The sequence below is a fragment of the Globicephala melas genome, chromosome 11, assembly GCF_963455315.2.
Source record: "Globicephala melas chromosome 11, mGloMel1.2, whole genome shotgun sequence".
Taxonomy (NCBI): domain Eukaryota; kingdom Metazoa; phylum Chordata; class Mammalia; order Artiodactyla; family Delphinidae; genus Globicephala; species Globicephala melas.
Window position 1 is genome coordinate 45,066,984 of NC_083324.2, and position 24,033 is coordinate 45,091,016.

The following is a 24,033-nucleotide window of genomic DNA, read 5'->3' on the forward strand; positions in this document are numbered from 1 at the left end:
TTAGACCACAGCCCAGAACTGCTTAGTCAGAATGTGCAGTTCATCGAGATTTCCAGGTGACTCATACCCACTCCAGAGTCTGAGAAGTGCTAGAGCGATGGAGGTCACGCTAACCTAGGAGCCATATGCCCACAAGTCTGTGAATTTCTTTAGCTGGGGAACCACGGGCTAGTTACTTTCATCTCTCAGAGTCTGTTTCCTCATTTGTAAAAGGACAATAACCTCTGTGCCACAGGGCCACGGAGAGGTCCAATACATATAAAAGTGCCGACCAGCGCTGCCCCGTTATTTGTTTAAAGGCCAAGAGCACCCCCAGAGAAACCCTGGTGTGGGATGGAGCTGGTAGAGAACACCCCGTGGGGATGGGCTGATGGAAACCTCCATCTCCAGCTGCCTCTCTGGGATTCACCCAGACAAACGAGTAGCACTATAAGCTGGGCAGGGTTTTTTTGCAATGGTGCCCCACTGGGGCCCAGGGCCCAGGGCTGACACAGAAGGCCCTTTCACTAGCTACCTGGCCTGAAGTAGAGAAGCCAGCTCTATGCCTGACCCTCATTTCTCAAGCCCTTTCTGGGACCATCTACCACAGGGATTCCTCCTTGGGACGCATACATCAGGAATCCCTCCTTGAATGTTCTGAGGATTAAAGGACCCTTTGCCCTCGGTAGAAACAGGGAATAAGGGGCAGAATGAAATCACTTTAATAGCATAGCAACACTTTAAGAACGGGGAGCGTGGGTCACAGATGAGGGAAACATTTTGTCTTCCACTTGTACATTTGTGCTAAGGTGCATGGTTACATTGGACAACGTTACAGACAGATTTTTCACATTGAACACTTAATAAATAGATACTTTAAATGTCAGACGTCAGAGACAACGAGTTATGAGCGTGATTGTTTTCTTATTCTGCCTCCTCTGAGTCAGGAGTTTGCCTCCTGTTGTGCTGATGAAGGCTGGGTCTTCTAGGAGGTATATTCATACTCCTCGGCACTGCGCCGGCCGAAATCCATCCAGCCAGTGTAGTCCCGGTCACTTATCCTGTGGCTGGGGTCCAGGCTCTGCAGGTTCTTGATTACAGACATTCGGCCAGAAGGAGCTACAAGGGGCAGAGAGGAAGGAAACGGGACCATTATATCTAAGAGCATCACATGTTCAGTTTGTAAAGGAAAACAATAGAAAAGGCCAGACAATACGTAACATGTACCTTCTGAAAGGTATCAAAGAGGTATCAAGATAGTGGGACTGCTGGGCCAAAATCTAAGCGAGGAGAGGGACCCATGTCTGTTTAACTGGAGACAGGGTAGTCTTTTCTAGTCGTGGGTGTGGTTTGCGATCTGTATGAATTTAGGTGAATTCATTCACTCTCACCTTTCACAGCTGGGACCTGCCTAGGTTTTTCTACTCCCAGGGGTGTTTTCCCTTATGTAGCTGGCTCTCAGCAGGTGCTAACCCAGGATTTCCCCAGTACTACCCACTTCTAAAGTTTACACCTTAATATCCCTGAGCCTGCCTGACCCTTTTTTTTTTTTTTGCGTTATGCGGGCCTCTCACTGTTGCGGCCTCTCCCATTGCAGAGCACAGGCTCCGGACGCGCAGGCTCAGCGGCCATGGCTCACGGACCCAACCGCTCCACGGCTCGCGGGATCCTCCCAGATCGGGGCACGAACCCACGTCCCCTGCATCGTCAGGTGGACTCCCAACCACTGCGCCACCAGGGAAGCCCCCGACTCTTTTTAAGGTAATGCAATTACGATATTTTGATGTTAGGATGTTTTTTTAAAAATGGAATCCAGTCCCACTGCTAGATAAATACTGTTTTAAAATGATTAATTTGAAAGCTACCTTCTCTTTTAAAAAAATGGTATTGAGAAAAAGGCACACCATCGGATTAAAATCTCAGCACCTCAGTAACACTCAAAGAAGGGTGGGCAGAACAAAGAGGTAATTTAATTCAGCCACTTTGACCAAAATGCAATAACTGAACCTGAATTGGGCCCTTAGGGATGGGAGTTAAGTTCTTAGGAACAGGGTGAGTCCAGGAGTGATTCACATTGAGCGGATAGAGCCATGATGAGGCGTGTGACAGTCCTGGCCTACGGATCACACAGAGTGGTCTCCTGGGTAGAAAATGAGTATCATGCCTTCTCTTATACAACCTAAGGGCCAAGAAAGGTCCCTCAGGGACCTCGACAGGCAAAGCCCAGGTGGCTTCAAGGGCAGAGGGGTGGAGGAGCACTCGATGGTTCCTATTGTATTGGGAGCCACCGTGGTCCCACAGCTGACATTGAGCTCTTCTGTACAAGGCTGCCCTTGCCAACTCCTGCCCACAGGCTGCATCGAGTCAGACCATGGCTTATTCATTGATGACAGTGCAGAAGCAGGTATTCTGTCTTGTTGGATAATCAAATAAAGCTAGCTAAATTAAAAACCAGAAACAACCCTACAGAGCAGGTTATATCCCCACCCTTTCTTCCTCTCCCCTCTCTCTTCCCCCACCCCCCGCTCCATTAATTCCCAGCTTTGGAACTAAGCGTCACCCCAGCCCATTCCAGCCCCTTTGCAGGTATCCCCAGTCTACGCAGAGGAAAAACAGCCCCTGCTGTTTAATTGTTCAACAACTTTCAGGTGAAATATTAGTCCTTGCATTCAGCCAAACTCTCAGACCCAGTTATCTGTGCACAGTCACACGGCAATATGCCCCATCCTCCTGCCTGTTGCTGCTGACGTACACATGGTTCTGTGCGTTTACCAGGGTCCTCACTCACTTAGTGGACACAGAGTAGGCACTTACACCTGACTTACACAATTGAAGGTCCGGGCTCCTTGAAATTTTAAATCTCGTAAAATGGACAGTACAGCTGGGAAGCTGAATGAAGGGCAGGACTTGAGTAGACTCTCAACCCTGATGCTGCCTAGATGTGCTACCTCATGTAGGTCACTCAGTCTTCCAGAATCCCAGCTTCCACACTGACACAAGGAGGATAATAGACCTTACTGTGCAGGGCTGTTGTGAGGATGAAGAGAGACAATACAGATGTAGCACTGGGCTTTGCTGGACTTGGGGCAGGTGTACATTAACAGAATTGCTTCTCCTCAGATCACGGAAAGCTCTACAGACAGTTTCTAATGATAAACTCTTGAGCACTCCCCAAAGGGTGCGTTTTCTTGTTTGGAATCTTTAAGCATAATATATACTATAGTTGAGTAAATATTCACTGTCATCTCAAAATGTGTAAAACAGTCAAAGAAACTCTATAGATGTAGACACTTATTTCTAGTTCATATTTGTCAAATAGAAGAGCATGATTATTTTCTAGTTACTGCTGATCCTGGGTGTTGGCAGCTGAAGTTCCAAGTGACGGGTATTCCCATATGAGTTTGTGTGTCACGGCAGGCTGAAGGCAAAGGGCTGAGAAGAGGCACCAGGAAGGACCTTCCAGCTAAGATCTGTGGTTTAAAGCCACTGTCGAGTGTCAGTTCTAGGGAAATCATCTGGTAATTGGCTTTTTTACCCACAACTGTTTCTGGTGGGTCTTTCTTGAAGGTATGAAGGGGCTTCCAGATTATGGTCAATGAAAAGCCTACGATATTTCAGACTGGTCTGGCTGCAATTCAACCCATATCCAACGACAGATACTAAATTACTTTCAGGCAGACAAACAGCAGGCACCCCCCAAATTTTCGGATGTTCTCTGTCATCGGACTAGTATTTCCACATCTTTCCGTTTAATTAGCAGGAAAGCAACATAGAAGATGGTAGCTGGGACAATTTCCCAATGAGAGGATGAAATATAACAAATCATCTTCTATTCTTTCCTTCTGAAATCCCCTGGTAAAAAGGTCCCTTCTCACCTTCGTATGGAATTATAGGAGATTCTGGAGAGCCAAGCCCTTTATTTTCTCCCCATCTCGTCAAGCCATGAGTTAAATTTCAAATCCAGGTCGTGGCACAACAGCAGGTTAAGAGAGCCTCGTGGGAATGGAGCCCACCCCTCCCCCTCCCAGCAGCTGTGGTTTATGGTCCAGCTGTGTTGGTCCAGTTTAAAATACCGCTCCCCAGTCAGTGTGTTCGCCATCAGTATCACTGTGGATAAAGGTGGTAGGAAAAAATCTGCCCCAGTCCAAATCATGATTTCCAGGAATTCTAGAGATGAATAAGCCTCCCTCTGAATCTCAGAAAGACCCGGAAGGGGCCGAGGGGAACCCACCCTCATGCCCTTTTTACAGATGAGATAGCCAGGCCCAGGAAGGGGACAGGGCTGTCCATATGCCACTCAGCTACTGAGCTGCTGAATCACCTTATTCCTGGAGAAAGACTTTGAGGCTGAGAAAAGTGTGGCTTGTTTAGCTCCTGCTGGAGGCAGAAGGGAGAGACAGGGAGGCGGCCTGCGTACCTTTCCGAGACTGCTGGATGTACCTGGCCAGCAGCGCGCCCAGGTGCGCTCGGGATTCGTCGTCCACTCTCCGCACGGCCCTCAGCTGCCTCCGCGGGGCTTCGTCCTCCTGCTGCGCCCAGGGGCCCGCGGGGTCCGCGGGAGGCACGGGCTGCGCCAGGGCGCCCGCCGCCAGGACAGCCATCAGCACGCACAGGCACAAGCCACCGTTCATGGCTGCGGGGAGCAGAGGGGAGGGGACGTGAACGAAAAGGTGGGTCCTCCGCGGGCTCTCGCGGAGGGTCGGGCCCCCGAGGTACGGAGAAGGGGGCTCAGTCCAAACGCGCGGGGCTCGGGACCCGCCAGGCAGGTGCAAGCACGAGGGAGCCGTGACCCCAGCGCGCGCGTCCGGGCTCACCGCGCTCATCTTTGGGGGGAACCACAGCCGGGGCTGGGCAATGGTGCAGGGGAAGGAGAGAGAGACCCTGTCCTCTGCCCTGTTTAGCAGAAGGAATGTCTTCTGTTTTCCTTTAGTTTGAGGAAGTGTTACAGAGTGTCGTCTCTCTTCTCCTAACTGGAAAAGCAAGAGATTAAAGATAAGTGAAAATTATCCTAAAGAGAAGACTCTGTGGGAGAAATGAGACCCCTGAGGAATAGTAGCACCTTTCCAGAGAGCTAAGAAGCTTCCAATAGGGAAATGGTGAAAAACCAAGAAGCACGGCTTAAAATGTGGGAGCAATAAATAAAAGCCACATCTTTCAAGTTTCTTCAAGGTGTACATGGGGACTGGCAATAAGCCACTACGCAAAGCACAGGCAGATTTTTTTTTTTAAAGAAAGTCAGAAATCTGCGCTCAGTCATCGGGCTTCAGCCAAGCGCCGCTGCATTTTAGATCCGCCGGCAGAGAAAACACGCACGTTTCTATCCCCCAAAGACTTGAATTTCCCTGCAGTATTCAGAAAAGGAATTTAAATCTTAAAACCTCTCGGTAGTTTATTTGAAAAGATTGCAAAGTAGACTGCCCCGATGTGTAACATCTAGCAAATCGCGATCTACATGCTAATCCGAGCCAACAGACAGATACTCCCGCGTTGCCTGCGCGAGAGAAGAACAAAGCCGGCGAGCAGAAGTCCCTAAAGCAGCTCTACCCACCCGCACTGTCCTTTCTGACTACAAGAGATGTCTTTCGAGCTGTCGGAAAGAAGACACAGAAAACAGAAAAATGAAACGGAAGGGGCACAAAAGTGAAGACACCCTTCTTCACTTGGATGAAGGACACTTGGCACCTGGATCCCCCAAAGCGGGGAACCTACCTTCGGAACAGGACACGACCGGCTTCGCGTTCCTGCCAGAGCAGCGGGGGAGCCGAGCCAAGTTCCTGGTAGGCGGGCAGGAGGCTGCCTCTTAAATAGCCCCGCCCGAGCCGTTGGCCAGTCATCTATTTACCCAGCGCTGACGCAGCCGGGTAGCGACACGTGCTCAGAGGGCGGCAACCGGGGCGACAAAAGATTGAGGTGGCTGCCGGCAGAGAGGGGGCAATGGCCCAGCGGAGCCGGGTGAACCTGGCCCAGGCGGGGTGTCCGGCGTCAGCCCTGTCTCTGTCGGGAGAGCTTCCTCCCCAAGCCGGGCCCACCCCCTCTCGCTTGCCCATTCCAGCTCGAAGCTCCCCCTCTCAGGGCGGGAGACCAAGGAATGGGGACCCTCCTCCGGGATGGAGAAGCTGCCCGCGCGCCTATAGTCCGCTCGGGGGACCAGAGGGGCCAGAAGGGAAACTGGGGGTGGGGTGGAGGGGATGCTAGACCAGGCTGGGTGTCAGCAAAGTGTAATTCTGAGATGGAGGAAGTGTCGGCCCCGCTTGGTCTTTTGACCCGAGAGTGGGCTTCCTCCGCGGGGGAGGGAAGAGGGGTCTTCACTTTGTTCTCAGCCGCATGAAAAGCCCTCGAAGTTCTCCAGGATTCCGAGGGCAAGGGTTCCCGGGTCAGTGAAAGGGCTCGGCTACGGCTGGCTGTTGGCGTCCTGGGCCCCGATTCACATAGCTGTAAAAGGAGGATGACACCACTGGGCTTCGCCTGGAGTTTGGGAAAGGGCTGTGTTTTCTTCCGAGCGGAGCTACCTCCTGCCCGCGGTGGCCGCGGCTCCTTGTGGCCAAGTGGCGTCAGCGAGTGTCCCCCAAATCCTCCCAGTTCCCATTCCCCTCTGGCATCGGCATCCGCCACTCCCACCTTCCCTGAGTACCCGAGCTCTCACACCTGGCCCGGTCCCCGCCGGCTTTGAAATAAGGACCTCGTCACTCCACCACCTGGTAGGGACACGGGTGGCGCCGCGGCCGCTGTGCGCCCTTCCCTGCGCGGTCGCGTCCCTGGCTCCGTAGCTAGGCGACCCCCAGCTAGTGCGCCGTAGGGGTCTACATCCACCTCCGCCTTGAAGCCGTTTGGGTTAGAGTCCGCTAGTTGGTGCTCCAGTTCGCCGCGTCCTGCAAAAGTCACTGACAACCCCATTTCACCGTCGGCAACCTAGGCGCGAACAGGAGCAGCGCCTGGCCAAGGCTCCTCCACAGACCCCTGGAGCCTCAGCGCACCGAGGCCTTCCAGCCTGGGACTTGGGGGTCGCCACCCATCCCTCGTCCCCTCCCGGGGTCCTCCACTCCTCCCCCTTTTTTCCCTCCCGGAGAAAGATTTGGAAGTGATTCTTTCAAAATGGGAATCTGTACTCAGCTCGCGGGACGGTGGGACTGTAGGGATCGAAGTGGGTGGGGAGCTGGCACGGGGCAGGGAGCTTGGCGGGGAGCCGCCTCTGGTTGCCGTCCCCCTTTCTAAACTCTAGAAGCTGCTGCATTTCTGCAATCTAAAGGCAACATTTTTGAAACAGAGCTGCAGATTAGGTGTTTTCCAGTGGTTTTCCCACGAGGCTGCTGTGTAGTTCAGTTGGGGAAACTTGTTTGATTTGTGACTGTGGCCAAGAAGTGTCTGAGAACACAAAAGCTGTTATAGAGCATAATCACCTAAGGCAGGGGCCCCCAGTCCCCAGGCTGCGGACCGCTAACGGTCCGCGGCCTGTTAGGGACCCGCCTCAGAGCAGGAGGTGAGTGGCGGGTGGCGGGCGAGCTGGTGAAGCTTCATCTGCCGCTCTCCATGGCTCCCCATCGCTGGCATTACCGCCGGAACCATCACTCGCGTTACTGCGTGAAACATCCGCCCACCCCTACCCCCGTCTGTGGAAAAATTGTCTTCCAGTAAACCGGTACCTGGTGCCAAAAAGGTTGGGGACCGCTGACCTAAGGGGCTTGTTGAAACACCTCCCAGAGTCTCTGATTCAAGTAGGTCTGAGGTAGAGCCCAGGAATCTGCATTTCTAACAGGTTCCTTAATGCTGCTGGTGGTGCTTCCCTGACCACACTTAGAGACCCACTGCTGTAGACTTTCCTTAGGGTAAGCCAGTTACTGAATTCCCTTCCCTCCATCCATTTAGTTAACATTTATTGAACAATTTTCCTTGTGTCCTGTCTGTCCTCTCCTCATTTCCTCACTTCTGGTATCTGGGATCATCTCCCGAATAAACCACCTGCCCCCAAGCTTTTGTCTAATTTCAGGATAATACTACTGAAGATACCAACTGTCTATCAGGCACTGTTGGGTTACAGCAGAGAGAAAAACAGGCAAAATCCCTGCACTTATGGTGCTTCCATTCTAGTTGGGGAGACAGATAATAAGCAAGAAAAATATTAGCAGGTGCAGTAGGTGATGGATGGTCACAAATGCTTAGGAGAAAAGTAGAGCCGGGCGAGGGTATGAGGGGGGTTGGGCAGGGTATCTGCATGAACACGTGCAAACCCCTGCTTGAGGTCCCTCTGTGAGGGTCTTTGACATGTAGACCTCACTGCTCATGTTAAGGTGAAATGGTTTTTCTTCTCAGTACGAATAAAGACCAGGGGAGTTGTAATGGAATTTTACATTGTTTGGAGGTTCTTCTTCCATTTTCCCAAGTGTGAGATGGCAATTAAATTTTACCCTTGTCTCAGGAAAGGAATAGAAAAGGGCAGAGCCCTCTCTGTTGCCCCCACCCCAGCCCCAGCCAACCTCTTATCACTGAGTGAGACTCACAGCTGGGACTCAGATGCCCCATGATGTGGAAGGTCCCTAGCTTCATGCAGGGAACTGAAAGGGTGGGAACCATATCCAGATGTGTCATTGGAGAGAGAGTAGAGGTGAGAGAAAACCTATGACTGTTTATTGGTTTGGAATCTAGAAATTTCCATCTGATTGTGGTGAAAATAATTTTAGTGAGGTCCCATCCAGAGTTGGGGAGGCATCCCCAAAACAGTCCCTGAAACAGGAATGTGATCGTTTCCAGGTAGTATCTCAAAGACGTGGGAAGTATCTCAAAGATAGATGTCCATTTTGCTTTTGTACAAAACTTAGTGGAATTTCCAGGGACCTACTAGAGACTCCTACTTTATTATTCATGGAATTTAAACTTGTTACAGTGATCCCCATTTAAAGGAGGTCAGGAGAATGTTTGCTGTGATTAGAAATGTGTTTGAAGGCTTCTGTTTGGGATCTTGAATTTTTTTCTCTTAACCTTGTATTAGAAATGCCATTATTTGCCCTGGAATTTTCCAAAGGCCCACATAGCCAATGTCATCTGCCATTACATGAAGCAATTTGACAGAAAAGAAAGAAGTAGCTGTGGTCATGGTGAACAGTTTCCTGTTCCTAATGATGAGTTCCCTCAGAATCTCTTGTCTTAGTTCAGATGTTCACAGAAGCAAGGCTGAGACAAGCACCTGGGTGCAGGGAGATTACTTGGGAGTGATCTCAAGGAAGCAGGAGTGAAGGAGCAGGGAAGAGACAGAAGAAAATCAAGTGCACGTTAATGAGGGGGTTACTGCTGTGGACACAATCTCGCTGAGGTCTCTGTGAGATAACCCAAGGCACACACATCCTAACCAGCACTCCCGAGCCTGGGAGGAGAGCAGTTGCTCAGTAGATGTTTAACTGAACTCTTCACCTATACGAACATCTCATCTGCCAGTACGCCAGAGGACAGGAGCCATGATTTATTCTCCCAATGCAAGAATGAACCCGGACACATGCTAAGTGATCAATACATGTTCACTGAGGAAACAACTCTTAGTTTAGTTGACTGGATTTACGAGACATATAGCGGTGAATGAAAAGCCATTGGTTGGCCCTTGGTGGGTCATGGACTCCCAGATAGCCACAGGAATTGTTTGTAACACCATTTCTTTCAGCCATGGATGTAAGAGCCACCAGAAATGGGAGGTCGCCTCCTGAACAGGGGACAGGAAAGAGGAGAGGTCATCTCCCAGCCCATTGATCCCCACATGCAGAATGAGCCTTTGCTTTTCAAGCTAATACTGAAAAGCCAACGGAGTTGTAGTTGCCGGGGAAACCATCGACCAGTGTCTCCAGGCCTGTCTTTTGGGTCACTTGCCTTTGTAGAAGTTTTAAGAGCAGCCTCTATGGCCATAATTGGGAAAAGTTAATGAACAGGGAGACTTAAATTCTTTGAGGGGCAGTCTGAAGTCTTTGAGGTCCTGCTGATCCAGATTCCCTCTGAAGCGGGCCCCTCATAGCAGAGGACAAGCAAGTGTCCCTGCAATGTCCCAGCCTCCAGCAGAGACACGTCCCACCTCCCACCCTGGCTGCTGGTCAATGGCGGCTGTTTCTCCTACTCCAAATTAATGCTTGAGGACACAGCTGTTCCTAGACAGCCTTATCAGGGAAGGCTCTTAATTTTACAAATTAAAGTGGTTTGAATAGGTATTAAATGCACTTAATTCAAAAATTTAAAGGTAGAAAAGGGTATATAGTTAAAACTAAGTCTCCCCCTCGCCCCTGTCCTTCCCTAGAAGCAAGGACTGCTTCTAGTTTCTAGTGAATTCTTCCACAGAGAGTCCACGGGCATACAAGCAAATCAATTAAGTGTCAAACACACACACACACACAGACACACACACACACATATAATTCCTACTTGGAAGCACATAATACGTAATGTTCTCTGCTTTACTTTTTTCACTTAAAATATATATTGAGGTCACTTTGTATTGTTGGCATAATTCTACCTCTGTTTCTGTAGAACATTCCACTGGATGGATGTGCCTTAATTCATCTAGCCAGTGCCCTACTGATAAAAATTTAAATAGTTTCCAATATGTTCCAATTATAACTGAGGATCCTTGAATATATACCATTCTGCTCATGCACACTTTTACCTTTGGGATGAATTCTTAGAGGTGGAGCTGCTGAATTAAAGAGTATGTACACTTAAACTTTTGGTAAATATTGCCAAGTTACCCTTGGGGCAATTGTCCGCACCTGTCCGTAGGGCAGCATGTTTATCTTTTCTTGCTTATTGATGCTTCAGCTCCAGCTTCTTGGCCACCTCCTCACTGCCTGAGAACACTAGGTCTGAGGTGGTGGAGAGCTGACCCCACTGAACCCACTGGGTTTTATCTTCGGGTCACCGTTCTGTTTGAGTTCCTGTGGCCTGTGCATGTAGGGGGCAAAGGGTGGGTGATACTTCTCAATGCGGCAGATACTGCTCTCTAGGTGACATTTTGGAAATTTATGAGGAAGTTTTGGGTGAGCACGGTAATAGGCAGGCCTACTGGCATTTGGTGGGAGGGGGCCAGGAGGCAGGGTGTCTGACAACCTGCTGGACGGACAAGCACATGATGTTGGATGACCCCCGGTGATTCATGTGGGTGAAAATCTTATCTATAATTATTCAAGCCTAGAAGCTCCTCCTCACCAAGCTACTGACCATTGGGCCTGACCACGGCATCCCATTTGCACTAGCTTCTCCTGGACAAGCCTGAGACCTGAGGGTGGAAAGGGAGATGTCAGATTTCAGCGCAGAGATGGGCAGAGCCAGCTGAGGTGCTCCAGAGGTTCAGGGTTTTAGGAGAAGCAAGTTTGGGGCTACTTTGCCTAGGGATGATGTTGAGCAATGTGCAAAGGGCGTGTCGACGGGAAAGGGAGCAAAAGGAAAAGAGAAAATCATTCAGTGCTAAAAAAAAGCAGAGGGAATTTAACCATGAAAGTAAAAGTTCTATTTAGATTTTCACGACATCCATTCCTTAAGGAATGACAGGAACCTGCAGCCTGTGCGGAAATTGGCAGCCCGGAAATGAGGGATCTGTGCATAGATTTTCCTAGCACCCATGATGATGAGTGAAGGAAGGGGTTTGTTTATCCCATTCTGAGACTTCCCTGGAGACGCTGGCAACAGACAGGCCTCCAGCTGAGCGGGGAGCGTCAGGGTGCTGGGCCCAGGGTCGCCGAGGACGTGCAGAGGAGTGAGAATATGATGGTGGCTGCCAGATTGGGTTTCTTATGTAAGTTTCTAGAGCTTGGAGTGGGGAGGAAAAAGAGACTCAGTCTTTAAGCAAGAATGTTGGCTTATATTTTGAGTCCCTTAGTTTGGGACTCCCTGTAAACAGACCCTGAGACAAAGTCCAGATGCAGGGGGTGTGTTTGGGAGGGCATCCCAGGAAGCTGAACTGAGAAGGTGGGGAAGAGAGAAAAGTCGATACAACATGGGTTAAAGAACAGGTTACTGGGACTTCCCTGGTGATGCAGTGGTTAAGAATCCTCCTGCCAATGCAGGGGACACTGGTTCGATCCTTAGTCTGGGAAGATCCCACATGCTGCGGAGCAACTAAGTCCACGTGCCACAACTACTGAAGCCCGTGCACCTAGAGCCCATGCTCCACAACAAGAGAAGCCACCACAATGAGAAGCCTGCACACCGCAACAAAGAGTAACCCCTGCTCGCCACAACTAGGGAAAGCCCACACCCAGCAACGAAGACAGAAATAAAAAAATTTAAAAAATAATAATAAAGCAAACAATGTCTTAAAAAAAAAAAGAACAGGCTACTGCTGGGGCCCACTGGGGTTCAAAGAAGCTGTATAGAAATCACTTCAAAATTTTCCCACTAGAGCGTTTATCCATGACTCCTATGTCCTATTGTTTGAGGGTTTCTGTAGCAAGTGTGAAAGAGGGAGACCTAACAGGCAGAGAAGAGAGATGCAGGTATTCGGCATGGGAAGCCATCAGCTGGTACAGGAAGTGTCCCCCCACAGCTGCAGGTGAATTCAGGGAGGCAGAGGGGATATCAGGCGAAACATCAACAGCGGCTCCTGCAGCCCCTAAGTGCAAGTCTCAGGAAAGACCCCATTACATTCTTGAACTGTGAAAACACACAAATCTCCCTATTTTCTTCTTGTTTGGAGGGGAACATGTGCACCAATGTGTACAAATATTTTGACCTGGAGAAATGTTCAAGGAATATGTCCTCTTTCATGGTGGGTGCTGTTCTCTTTCTTCTCTGACCCTGGGAACTTCATAGTGAAAATGGTATTAGTTCTGAGTCTCAGGTCTCACACCCACTGTCTGTGTCACGCAGAGCAAGCCACTTTGGTTTCACGACCCTGCGTTTGCACAACCAACCAAGGTGGGGAGAAATCACTTCCTAGTAGGATGTAAACCGTCAAGGGGATAAACCTTAGCCCTGTGAGGTGAGGGCTCGGGGACAAGAAAACTCGCACCTCCAGCCCTTTTCCATATTCAGCAATTTTGGGAACAAAAATATTGACCTCAGAATGAGATACTGAGTAGGACACGGCCCCTGGAAGGGAAGAGCAGAGGTGAGAGGAATCTTGGGAGTTTTTCAGATCCAGGGCTCCTGAGTTCTATCAGTTACTTGGAGAACAGCAGCTCCACTGATGTCAAAGTGACAGAGAACAGCACTCAAGTCCACTGAAACCGTCAAGTTTTAGGAGGTTTATTCTGGGCTCCCTGGGGACGACCCCTTGTATAACAAGATGCTAATTTTAACGGGAAATCATGGATGCAGAGAGCAGGAGTGAACGTGTAGCTATTTCTTGGCAACCCTAATTGCCGCAAGAGTTGCCAGGCTGCTAAAGGCATTCGCCTGTGCTGTACACACAGCTGGGAAATCAGAAGCGAGGAGCTGGGTTTGTTACCAGCCAAAACCCTGGAACTCACAAGGCAATCTGCTCTCCTTGAGAAGATACAGATGGGTCTCAAGGATTTGTCTGGAGAAATGCTACTGATTTCTTGGCTGTGGTCGTGTTTCTTTTTCTTCTGCCCATAACAATTTGCTTTCTTGCTTTAAAAAGGCCCATGCAATAGGCACTGTGATTGGAAAGAACTTGCCTTCACAGACCAGGCTCTCACGTATTAGTGTAGGTGCTTCATCACATGCCATGGGTGCCCTGCCCATGTCTCTTTAGCACTTAACTTTCCTGTGTGGGTTGCTCTGACTTCCAGCTCCCAGCCCCCATGACTCTTTGCTGGAGTGCTCTCTCTCATAGAGCGGAACCTGCTTCAAGGGCTAAGGAATGAATGCCCCGAGGAGCAGCCCTCAACCAGCAACTAGTGGGAAGTGGTGACCACATACCTCAGCTCTCTCATGCTGAACCATGTTCCATTCTGGCTTCATAGGTCCCTAGCACAGTTCAGCCCTAATGGCCCTTGGTGGTATCATGCTCAGTAATGCACCCTTTATTGGCTGCCTTCCCTGACTTGTCTCACTTCCTTATTTCCATCCCTGTGCTTCCTGGGATCACCTCCCACATTAACCACTTGCCCTCAAAGTCTTTGCTTAGGGTCTACTTCTGCAAAAACCCAAACTGCAATGGTTGAATTTTCAGCTTCCATCAACCTGAGTCATATTCCAGGGTTAAATGTATTCCTCCTGCTTATTACCCCTGTCCATGGGCTATAAACTTCTGCTGGTCACGTGGCTAAGAGACCTGCACAGTCCTGGGATGCTGTGGTTAGTAGGGTGTCGTGTTGGCTTTGAAGAGTCTACTTCTCCCAGGCATCAGGGGCTGACGTGTAGATGTGAACACGAGGGTTTATCTTGGCAGGTCGCAGAAGCTTCCTTTTGCGCACGTTGGCAAAGCATTTGCTGAATATTTCATGGCCCCTAATCCGCAGAGGTGGCCTCAATCCAGCATCCAGACTTTCATGCTTTCTTAGGACCATCAAACCACGGGGTAACCCCCAGGTATATATTTCCTTGAGTCTGAATGCCATGTTTTGGACTAATCATTCTCCACGTGGAGTCCATGGATCCATCCCCTACTTCCCAATCATCAGGGATGCCTATGAAAAAGGCAGACTAGGGGTCTCCTCTCAGACCTACTGCATCAGAACCTCTGGAGATGAGTTAGATGTCTGCTTTTTTAACAAGTTCCTGAAATGTCTTGGCTGGTCTTCCCAGAAGCTGATCTGAGTGATGCAGCAGGCAGTGTTCCCAGGGAAGACTGGTCGAAGAGTGAGGGAAGCAAGACAGGGATGGGGAAGCCAAGGCAGGGTGTGATCCCAGAGAAATCCCACACAGGATGGCCTCCACTTGATCCTCAGGGAAGCTCTGGCATTTAAGTTATAGCTCAGTGATGTCCCTCCTTGAGGCAAGGGGGCTGAGCTTTCATAGCTGCACCCGTCAATCATTGGCTGAGGGCGGTGTGGGCACTTCCGGTTTTCTGTAGGTGCAGGCAGAAACTCCAGTAGCCCGAGCACAGCCCTCTAGATAAAATCACAAGTGGAAGCCATTAGAAGCAACAAAACTGATCCACCTTGGCAGAACACAGACCGTGTCCACGTATCTGTTGATTCTTATTTGAAATCAGGATCTTGGACTAGAATTAACTCCATGGAGTGGAGATGGTGACAGGAGTCGGGCGGGGGATGGAGGGTGCTTTGGGGAGTGTGGTTGGGTCAGACAATTCCAGATGGGCTTGGCTCTCCAAGCCAGCTCCTTTCGAGATCTCTCCACCACTGAGATGTGCAGATGTGCCTGATCAGTCTTCCTGGTTGTCTAATGGGTAACTTTTAATGTACAAGCATGCACACATGCCATTAGAGTAAACATAATTGGATGAAACCTTCAAAGGTTTTTCTTCCTTCTGTCTGCTGGAAGGGAAAGAGGAGGCCCAGGGCTCTTTTGCCAAGTTCCTTCCCTCCCCACAGATACTGCAAAGGACATCCCAATGCCTTACGGGGTTTCACAGTGGAGAGGTGGGTGTAATTACTTGAACAATAGGAGAGAGTCACTTCAATGGCTGTATTTTTAAGCAGATGCCTTGGTGTCAAGCAGTAAGACTGTCCTGGGAAAACCAGGCTTATTATTATTTCTTTTGGGTGGGGGAGGGGTTATGTCCACATAAAATAAATATATTTTTGAATCATAATGAAAAGAAAGTGAAGAAAAAGATTTTGACAAAATTCAACACCCATTTATGATAAAAACTCCCCAGAAAATGGGCATAGAGGGAACCTACCTCAACATAATAAAGGCCATATACAACAAACCCACAGCAAACATCATTCTCAATGGTGAAAAACTGAAAGCATTTCCACTAAGGTCAGGAACAAGACAAGGATGTTCACTCTCGTCACTATTATTCAACATAGTTTTGGAAGTCCTAGCCACGGCAATCAGAGAAGAAAAAGGAATACAAATTGGAAAAGAAGAAGTAAAACTGTCACTGTTTGCAGATGACATGATACTATACATAGAGAATCCTAAAGATGCCACCAGAAAGCTAGTAGAGCTAATCAATGAATTTGGTAAATTTGCAGGATACAAAATTAATGCACAGAAATCTCTTGCATTCCTATACACTAACAACGAAAGATCAGAAAGAGAAATTAAGGAAACAATCCCATTCACCATTGCAACAAAAAGAATAAAATACCTAGGGTTAAACCTACATGAGGACGTAAAAGACCTGTACTCAGAAAACTATAAGACACTGATGAAAGAAATCAAAGATGACACAAACAGATGGAGAGATATACCATGTTCTTGGATTGGAAGAATCAATATTGTGAAAATGACTATACTACCCCAAGCAATCTACAGATTCAGTGCAATCCCTATCAAATTACCAATGGCATTTTTTACAGAACTAGAACGAAAAATCTTAAAATTTGTATGGAGACACAAAGACCCCGAACAGCCAAAGCAATCTTGAGGGGGAAAAAACAGAGCTGGAGGAATGAGACTCCCTGACTTCAGACTATACTACAAAGCTATAGTAATCAAGACAATATGGTACTGGCACAAAAACAGAAATATAGATCAATGGAACAGGATAGAAAGCCCAGAGATAAACCCACACACCTATGGTCAACTAATCTATGACAAAGGAGGCAAGGATATACAATGGAGAAAAGACAGTCTCTTCAATAAGTGGTACTGGGAAAACTGAGCAACTACATGTAAAAGAATGAAGTTAGAACACTTCCTAACACCATACACAAAAATAAACTCAAAATGGATTAAAGACCTAAATGTAAGACCAGACACTATAAAACTCTTAGAGGAAAATATAGGCAGAACACTTTATGATATAAATCACAACAAGATCCTTTTTGACCCACCTCTTAGAGTGATGCAAATAAAAACAAAAATAAACAAATGGGACCTAATGAAACTTAAAAGCTTTTGCACAGCAAAGGAAACCCTAAACAAGACAAAAAGACAACACTCCAAATGGGAGAAGATATTTGCAAATGAAACAACGGACAAAGGATTAATCTCCAAAATATATAAACAGCTCATGCAGCTCAATATTAAAAAAACAAGCAACCCAATCAAAAAATGGGCAGAAAACCTAAATAAACATTTCTCCAAAGAAGACATACAAATGGCCAAGAGGCACATGAAAAGCTGCTCAACATCACTAATTATTAGAGAAATGCAAATCAAAACTACGAGGTATCACCTCACACCAGTCAGAATGGGCATCATCAGAAAATCTACAAACAACAAATGCTGGAGAGGGTGTGGAGAAAAGGGAACCCTCTTGCACTGTTGGTGGGAATGCACACTGATACAGCCATTATGGAGAACAGTATGGAGGTTCCTTAAAAAACTAAAAATAGAATTACCATATGACCCAGCAATCCCACTACTGGGCATACACCCAGAGAAAATCATAATTCAAAAAGACACGTGCACCCCAACGTTCATTGCAGCACTATTTACAGTAGCCAAGTCATGGAAGCAACCTAAATGCCCATCAACAGAGGAAAGGATAAAGAAGATGTGGTACATATATGCAATGGAATATTACTCAGCCATAAAAAGGAACGAAATTGGGTCATTTGTAGAGACGTGGATGGACCTAGAGACTGTCACACAGAGTGAAGTAAGTCAGAAAGAGAAAAACAAATATTGTATATTAACGCATATATGTGGAATCTAGAAAAATGGTATTGGTGAACCGGTTTGCAGGGCAGAAATAGAGACACAGATGTAGAGAGCAAAGGTATGGACACCAAGGGGGGAAATCGGGGGCGGGGGTGGTGGTGGGATGAATTGGGAGATTGGGATTGACATATATACACTAATATGTATAAAATAGGTAACTAATAAAAAAAAGAAAAGAAAAGAAAGTGAGAGCAGATAAATTTAGGAAAGGAGGCAAGGAGGATGCCAGGAGCTTCTGGACCTTGTTCCCACCCTCACACACATTTCTGTTCCTCAGAGCAGCCACTTCTCAAGAACACTCCTCAGAAGGGCTTGACATTGAGATCAGTGAAGCCTCTCTGTAGCTAGAACCTGATCACCACTGCGAATGAAAACACACTCTTCCTTTCAGGGAAAATTTACAGAGTAGAACTTTATATGGGGCAGTGACCAAAATTGTCTGATGGTTTGTTGTCCAATCTGGAAGGTTTTGACAGTGGAAATTCTGGCTGCTGGATTATTTCATGTCTGTCAGGGCTTAGAAGCTCTGAGTCTTCTGGGTCAAATCAAAGGTGATTTTTTTCTCTCTCTCAGGCTATAGTTCAGGTTCTCATGGGCTCATACTGGGGCTGTTATCATAGCCTCTAACAATCCCCGCTCCTTCCCTTCCTTCCAATATCAATTGCTGCATAACAAATCACCCCAAAACTAGCTTTTTCTGGCAGTGACCTCCACATCCCCCTGCCTCTACAGTTTCCCCACCTGCATCTATCCTCTGTCTGTGTGAGATCTGGGGCCAAACCAGAATAAGGGCATCTAAAGAAAAATATTTCTCTGACCAGGTGTCCCCCATTTTAAGCCTGGATTCTCTCCTTCTTCTTGGTTAGGTGAAATTTATAATTACCTTTCCCACTTGGAGCCAAAATGTGGCCCAAGAACACCTGGGGGCATATTCTCGTACCCCCTCTTAAGGCTAACATTAGCTTAAGGGACTGAGTAAGTACTGGAGAGCTGGTAATCTTCACTTTGGGGATGGTGGCAAACCAGGTATGGACCAAGCCTGTTGTGTTTGGAAAATGGGGTACCAGCTGCGCTTTTCCCCATCCTCTGGGATAGGACACCTACTGCCAATAGTGGGCTCGCTGTGCAATCAGAGGTGTGAGTTTAGCATTAATTCCTCACCTTGTTAGACAGCCCCTTGGATGGAGCACGATTTTTCATTGAGATGGCAGGTTATAATCGGAAGGGGGATCTTAGTTCCCCCATCAGGGATCGAACCTGCACCCCCTGCAGTGGAAGCGCAGAGTCTTATCCACTGGACCACCAGGTAAGTCCCTGTTTATCATATTTTATCAATTCTAAGATGTAGATATTTTTTCACATTTTAACATTTGAAATCAGGCATCTCACCACTGCTGGAGACTAGATTGCTGTAGTTGTTCACATTGATATCGCTTCACCTAAGTAATGGCATTGTTGCGTGTTGAGTTTAAACACTATTTTCATGACTTTCATAAGGTTACACTACAATTTGGCATCAAAATAAAAGGTTCTTCTGTGTTTCTTTTACACAGAAACAGCAGTAAGACCTAGATATATTGTCAGTGAAGCAAATATTCATTGTTTGGAGAAATGATTGCAATTCTGTATTTTCTCAGCAAACGATAGTCAAGGGCTTAAAGTCATCCTGAAATCTCTGTCCTCATACACTGCTCCAACCAAGCCTAAGCTATTATTTTTTTTCTCTACTTGGCAATCAGGATACAGAACAGGGCAGAGGAAAGGAGACAGGCATGCAGGGTTTTTTCTTTTCTGCTTTTTCTGAGTGGAATAACTTTGCAGGAGGACAAGTCCCTTCCCTTAGGTATGAAGTTAGGACTGGTTGAATGCCCACTCACATCATGGAGGCACTGGGTTCCCACAGAGGATCCTCATGGGAGTGGAGCCCATACGTGATAATCAGAATACTTCCTTGCTAGGTAGGAATGCACAGGTCAAATAATCATGGTACCCACCTCACCACATACTTGTGTGTGCACGTGCAGGAACACACACACACACACACACACACACACTTCTTTCTCTTTCCCTTCCCCTGTTGTTGTCCTAGTTGTGTTCATGAGGAAGTAGCTCATACATCAGAGTCAGGAGAAAGGGGATGCAATTGTGCATGGATTTAAGAAAAGCATTTGATAAAAACACAATTCTTAGAATAGCACAGAGTGATATCAAATGTGTATAAATTCACATTTTAGGAGGTCTGGATAACCTTCCTTTGTATATAGCACAAGTGTCATTTTATTGGTGTAGTCTGTTTAAAAATGCAGTTCTAAAAAGCTGTCCTAGGTTTTGGGGAAAGAAAGAAATTTGAGGAACATTTTCTGGTGTGTCTCCCTACCAAAATGGTCTGATTATTTCTACCTGCCCTTTAGGGAATAGACTTGGAGAGATTAGAGTACTTGTCCGAGGCCACAGAGCCAACAGATGGCGAAGCAGGGACCAGGGAAATGGGGGGTCAATGGTAAAAGTAGAAGCTTTAGCACAAGCTAGACTTGCTTTCAAATCACAGAAATATCAGCTAAAATTTCCTTTCTCTTAAGTGGAATAGCACTGAATAAGGGAGGGGGAGAAAGAACCTCAAATTACAGACTTTCTGAGAACATAAACCTCAAGCACATAATAGAAGATGATTACAGGTGCCCCTTTCCTCCATGAATGTCATCACTATATGTCTAAGTCTTCCAGGTCAAGGCCAAGAAAAATGACATTTCCTTCATCATCACTTCTGCCCCTCTGAGCTATTTCTTTTCTGTGAAGGTCAGGTTTCTCTGTGCTCTGAATGAATCGCAAGCCGACATCGTTATCTTACTGTGAATGGGGAGGGCAGTCCCATAGCTTTTCCTCCTGCTGCAGAAGCAAGATAGCACAGGCAGAGGCAGGGCAGTAGCCTTTCTAGCAGAGTTGAAGTATCTCCTTTTCCCCCAGATGAATGAGAACTGTGGAGGTTCACAAGAGAGAAGACGAGTTCTGTGACCCTCCAGGAGGTAGCAAGTGGAGAGAGTTTTATCCTCAGGCAACAGCCTTCTGGTATGATGCTAGCAATTTCTCTTCCTCTTTCTAGTGGACCATGACAGCTTCCCAGAATGCCATCTCCTCTCCCATTCTGCTAGCAGAGCTCCTCTTTACTGTGGGGGAACCAACTCATGTGCTTTGGATGGGTCTATAATTCCCCTCCTCACCTACTCCCTCATGGGTGGGCCATGGCAGTAGGTATGGCCTTTCTCCTGGCTGCAGTGATTGGTTCCCAAATCAGCACTTAACCCAAGCAGAGCCAATCAGAGTTCCTCTATAGGACTTGATATATTACCACTGAGGGAGCTGGCTTGTCTTTATCTAGGATACAGTAGGATCAGTAGGGGCCTTTGTAATCAAGGGCTGTGGGTGGTTGCAAAAATGCAGGAGTCTGCCTGAGAATTCAGCCAGTATGGAGGACTGAGAGAGAGAGAGACAGGAAAGAGAAAAAGAGATGGACAATGCCTTTTTTTCCAATACTAGTGAAATTTTACTAGCGAGATTCTTTTTTTTTTTTTTGCGGTACACAGGCCTCTCACTGTTGTGGCCTCTCCCCTTGTGGAGCACAGGCTCCAGACGCTCAGGCTCAGCGGCCATGGCTCACGGGCCTAGCCGCTCCACGGCATGTGGGATCTTCCCGGACCAGGTCATGAACCCGTGTCCCCTGCATCGGCAGGTGGACTCTCAACCACTGCGCCACCAGGAAAGCCCACTAGCGAGATTCTTAAAATTTACATGACAAAGAAAACGCAGAATGCCTGTAATCATAAGATGTAAGCCTTAGGAAAAATGAGCCATTCATTTCTTTTAGGACCTTTGATAGACTATTTAATGGTACATAAAAAAAAAAAAAGCAAACCAGAAGAAAAGATTTATGTTCCCTTCCAGTGCTGATTTATGTTAACGATGCTCTGATTTCTTCATATTTTGGATTTTAACTCCTGTATCCATCTGTGCCTGAGAAGACCTACATCTGGATTTCCTAGTAATGGTAGTCAGTAAATTCCAATTCTGTGCCAGTTTGTTTGAGCCAGGCTTTTGTCACATTCATTTCAGTCTGAACCTTGACTTCTATCAAGTCTGTCCTGCCTCGTTTATCCAGGTGAATGGAGGAAGAAGCATCTATTCTTGGGATAGGAAGGGTATTTGTGATTACAATCAACGACTCACGCCACTCCTTGGAAAAGGCAGCTCAGACGTGGATACACGTGTTCATCATCATCTTCTCCTCCCTTCTACCTTGCCTTAGAGCGAAATGCAATTGGAGCCTTTGCTGAGGAAGGCTCTGGAGGTGTTCTAAGATGCCCAGGGTTCTCTTGTTCTCTCCCCACTGCTCCCCCATGAAGGGGATGGAGAAAAGGGACTGATGAGGACTGATTTGGAAGAGAAAGCCTTAGATTCCCTTCCCTTTAACACAGCTGGGATGCTGCCGGGAAGGAGACACTGGGTGAACCCCAAGGCCCCTCGACAAACACATTCAGAAAGGAAAAGTGTTAGTCATGGCCTTGAGGAGGTCTTGGTGGCGGTGGTGGTCCATATATCTGAAGCTGAACGTCCTCTTCATAATATTCATCTAGGAAATGTCCATTGTACTGCCTCTCCAATGTCACAGAGTGGCCCACGCCCAGCTGAACTACAAGGATGAGGCTCTCTGGCAAGAACAAATTGCAATTGACTTAATTTCTCTGAGCTCCATTGACAGTGAACTGGTTGCATGATTACAGGGAACTAAGGCTGTCTTACAAAGCAGGGCTTGCTTAGGATGTTACTGCTGTGGTTTCCAGCTCTGAGGACTGGGGAGACCAGCTATTGACTGAGGGATTTTGCTTTCCAAATCAGTAAACCAAGGCGTTTGAAATTAGGCGAGGTCTGAAGGATGTTGAACTAACAGCTGAGAATTTATTAAATAACTTTATTGAGGTATAGAGTACAATAAACAGCACATAGAGTATACAGTTGGATCACTTTTGACCTATGTGTACACCCTTGAATCCATCACAATCAAGACAGCAAACATTTCCATCTCCTGCAAAGTTTCCAAGTATCTGTTCCCACCTTCCCTCCCAAGCCCCAGGAAACCGTTGATCTGTTGTCAGTATAGATTTGTTTCCATTTTTTAGGCTCGCTAATAATAATTTTAAAGTGAGTTGAAAACAGTGTTTAGATAAGACAGTGCTGCCTCCTCAAAACAAATGGGGAAAGCTCCCCTGAACTGGTGGAGTTGGGAGCAGATACCCTCTCTGCCCAACAATAAATTCCTAGATGTTTTCCTCTCACTGTCCCTTGAGAAATGAGCCATAGGCTAGCCCAGGGGGTGGCATGTGTTTGGAAACTTTGCAATAAGAGTTATCCAAGTAGAGCCAAGGCTGTTAGGTCGATGCAGAGAAAGATAAGGGGGGCGAGATGGCCAAGGGACTGATCCAAGGCCCTTCATTTTGCCAAGATTAGAACCAAAGGGACTAAATTTATTCTGAAACACAAGGAATGTAGGAGGAAGCCTTTAAATGTTAATGTCTCCAAACAATGGAGCAAATTAGCAGAAATGGCTAACTAGCTCTTGGGGCAATTATCATTATCACTGATTTTTTTTTTTTTATTTTTTATGAAGGGCTGGGATGTTGCAGGGATAGGATAGAAGGGGGAATTAATTGTAGCTGTCGTTTACTCATTTTCCTTGCTCGGTTTATTACATTTCATAGAATGAATATATCTTACAGTTTATTCTGCTAATTGTCATTTGAGGGTTTCCAGTTTTTGGCTACTACCCATAATGCTACCAGGAAAAAAGATAAATTCTCATCTTTCTGAGTTGAAGTAGCCTTGGTCCGTCCAGTCTAAAGGCAGAGGAATGGACTACAGACATCCTAAATCTTCATCCAGGTCTGATTCAATCATAAAAAGTTTTACAGTGTTTTACATAAACATACTTTGAAGAATAGCTTATCAAGTGAACATTTAAAAGTGTCTGAGCCTAACTTGATAAGCTCCATTTTGAGATTATCAACAGAAAGCCTTTGTGTTGAGAAAGGTCAGCAATGAGCAGATCCTCTGATGTAGACATGGGTCTATTCACACACCTGCTCCCATGTGCTTGCCCTACTGCTAACCTGGGCCTGGTGATGGTGTAAACTTGACCCCCCACTGCCATGAAGTAAGCAACCTTTGGGACATAATTTTAGGCTCAGAGAGAGTAAAAAGGCATCATTAAAAACTGATAAGATTTGGACTTCCCTGGTGGTGCAGTGGTTAAGAATCTGCCTGCCAACGCAGGGGTCACAGGTTCGAGCCCTGGTCTGGGAAGATCCCACATGCCGCGAGCAACTAAGCCCG

The 24,033-nt window shown here is 47.2% G+C and overlaps 1 protein-coding gene across 1 annotated transcript; it reads right to left on the bottom strand.

Annotated features, from left to right (window-relative positions):
• Positions 1–685: 685 nt before the first annotated feature.
• Positions 686–5,846, bottom strand: CCK (cholecystokinin). Its single transcript, XM_030846213.2, has 3 exons — positions 5,689–5,846; positions 4,397–4,612; positions 686–1,098 (listed from the first exon to the last, which is right to left on the bottom strand). Exons 2-3 carry the CDS (start codon positions 4,608–4,610, stop codon positions 965–967), a joined length of 348 nt encoding a protein of 115 aa, XP_030702073.2. The 5' UTR covers positions 4,611–4,612; positions 5,689–5,846; the 3' UTR covers positions 686–964.
• Between the last annotated feature and the right edge of the window lie 18,187 nt (positions 5,847–24,033).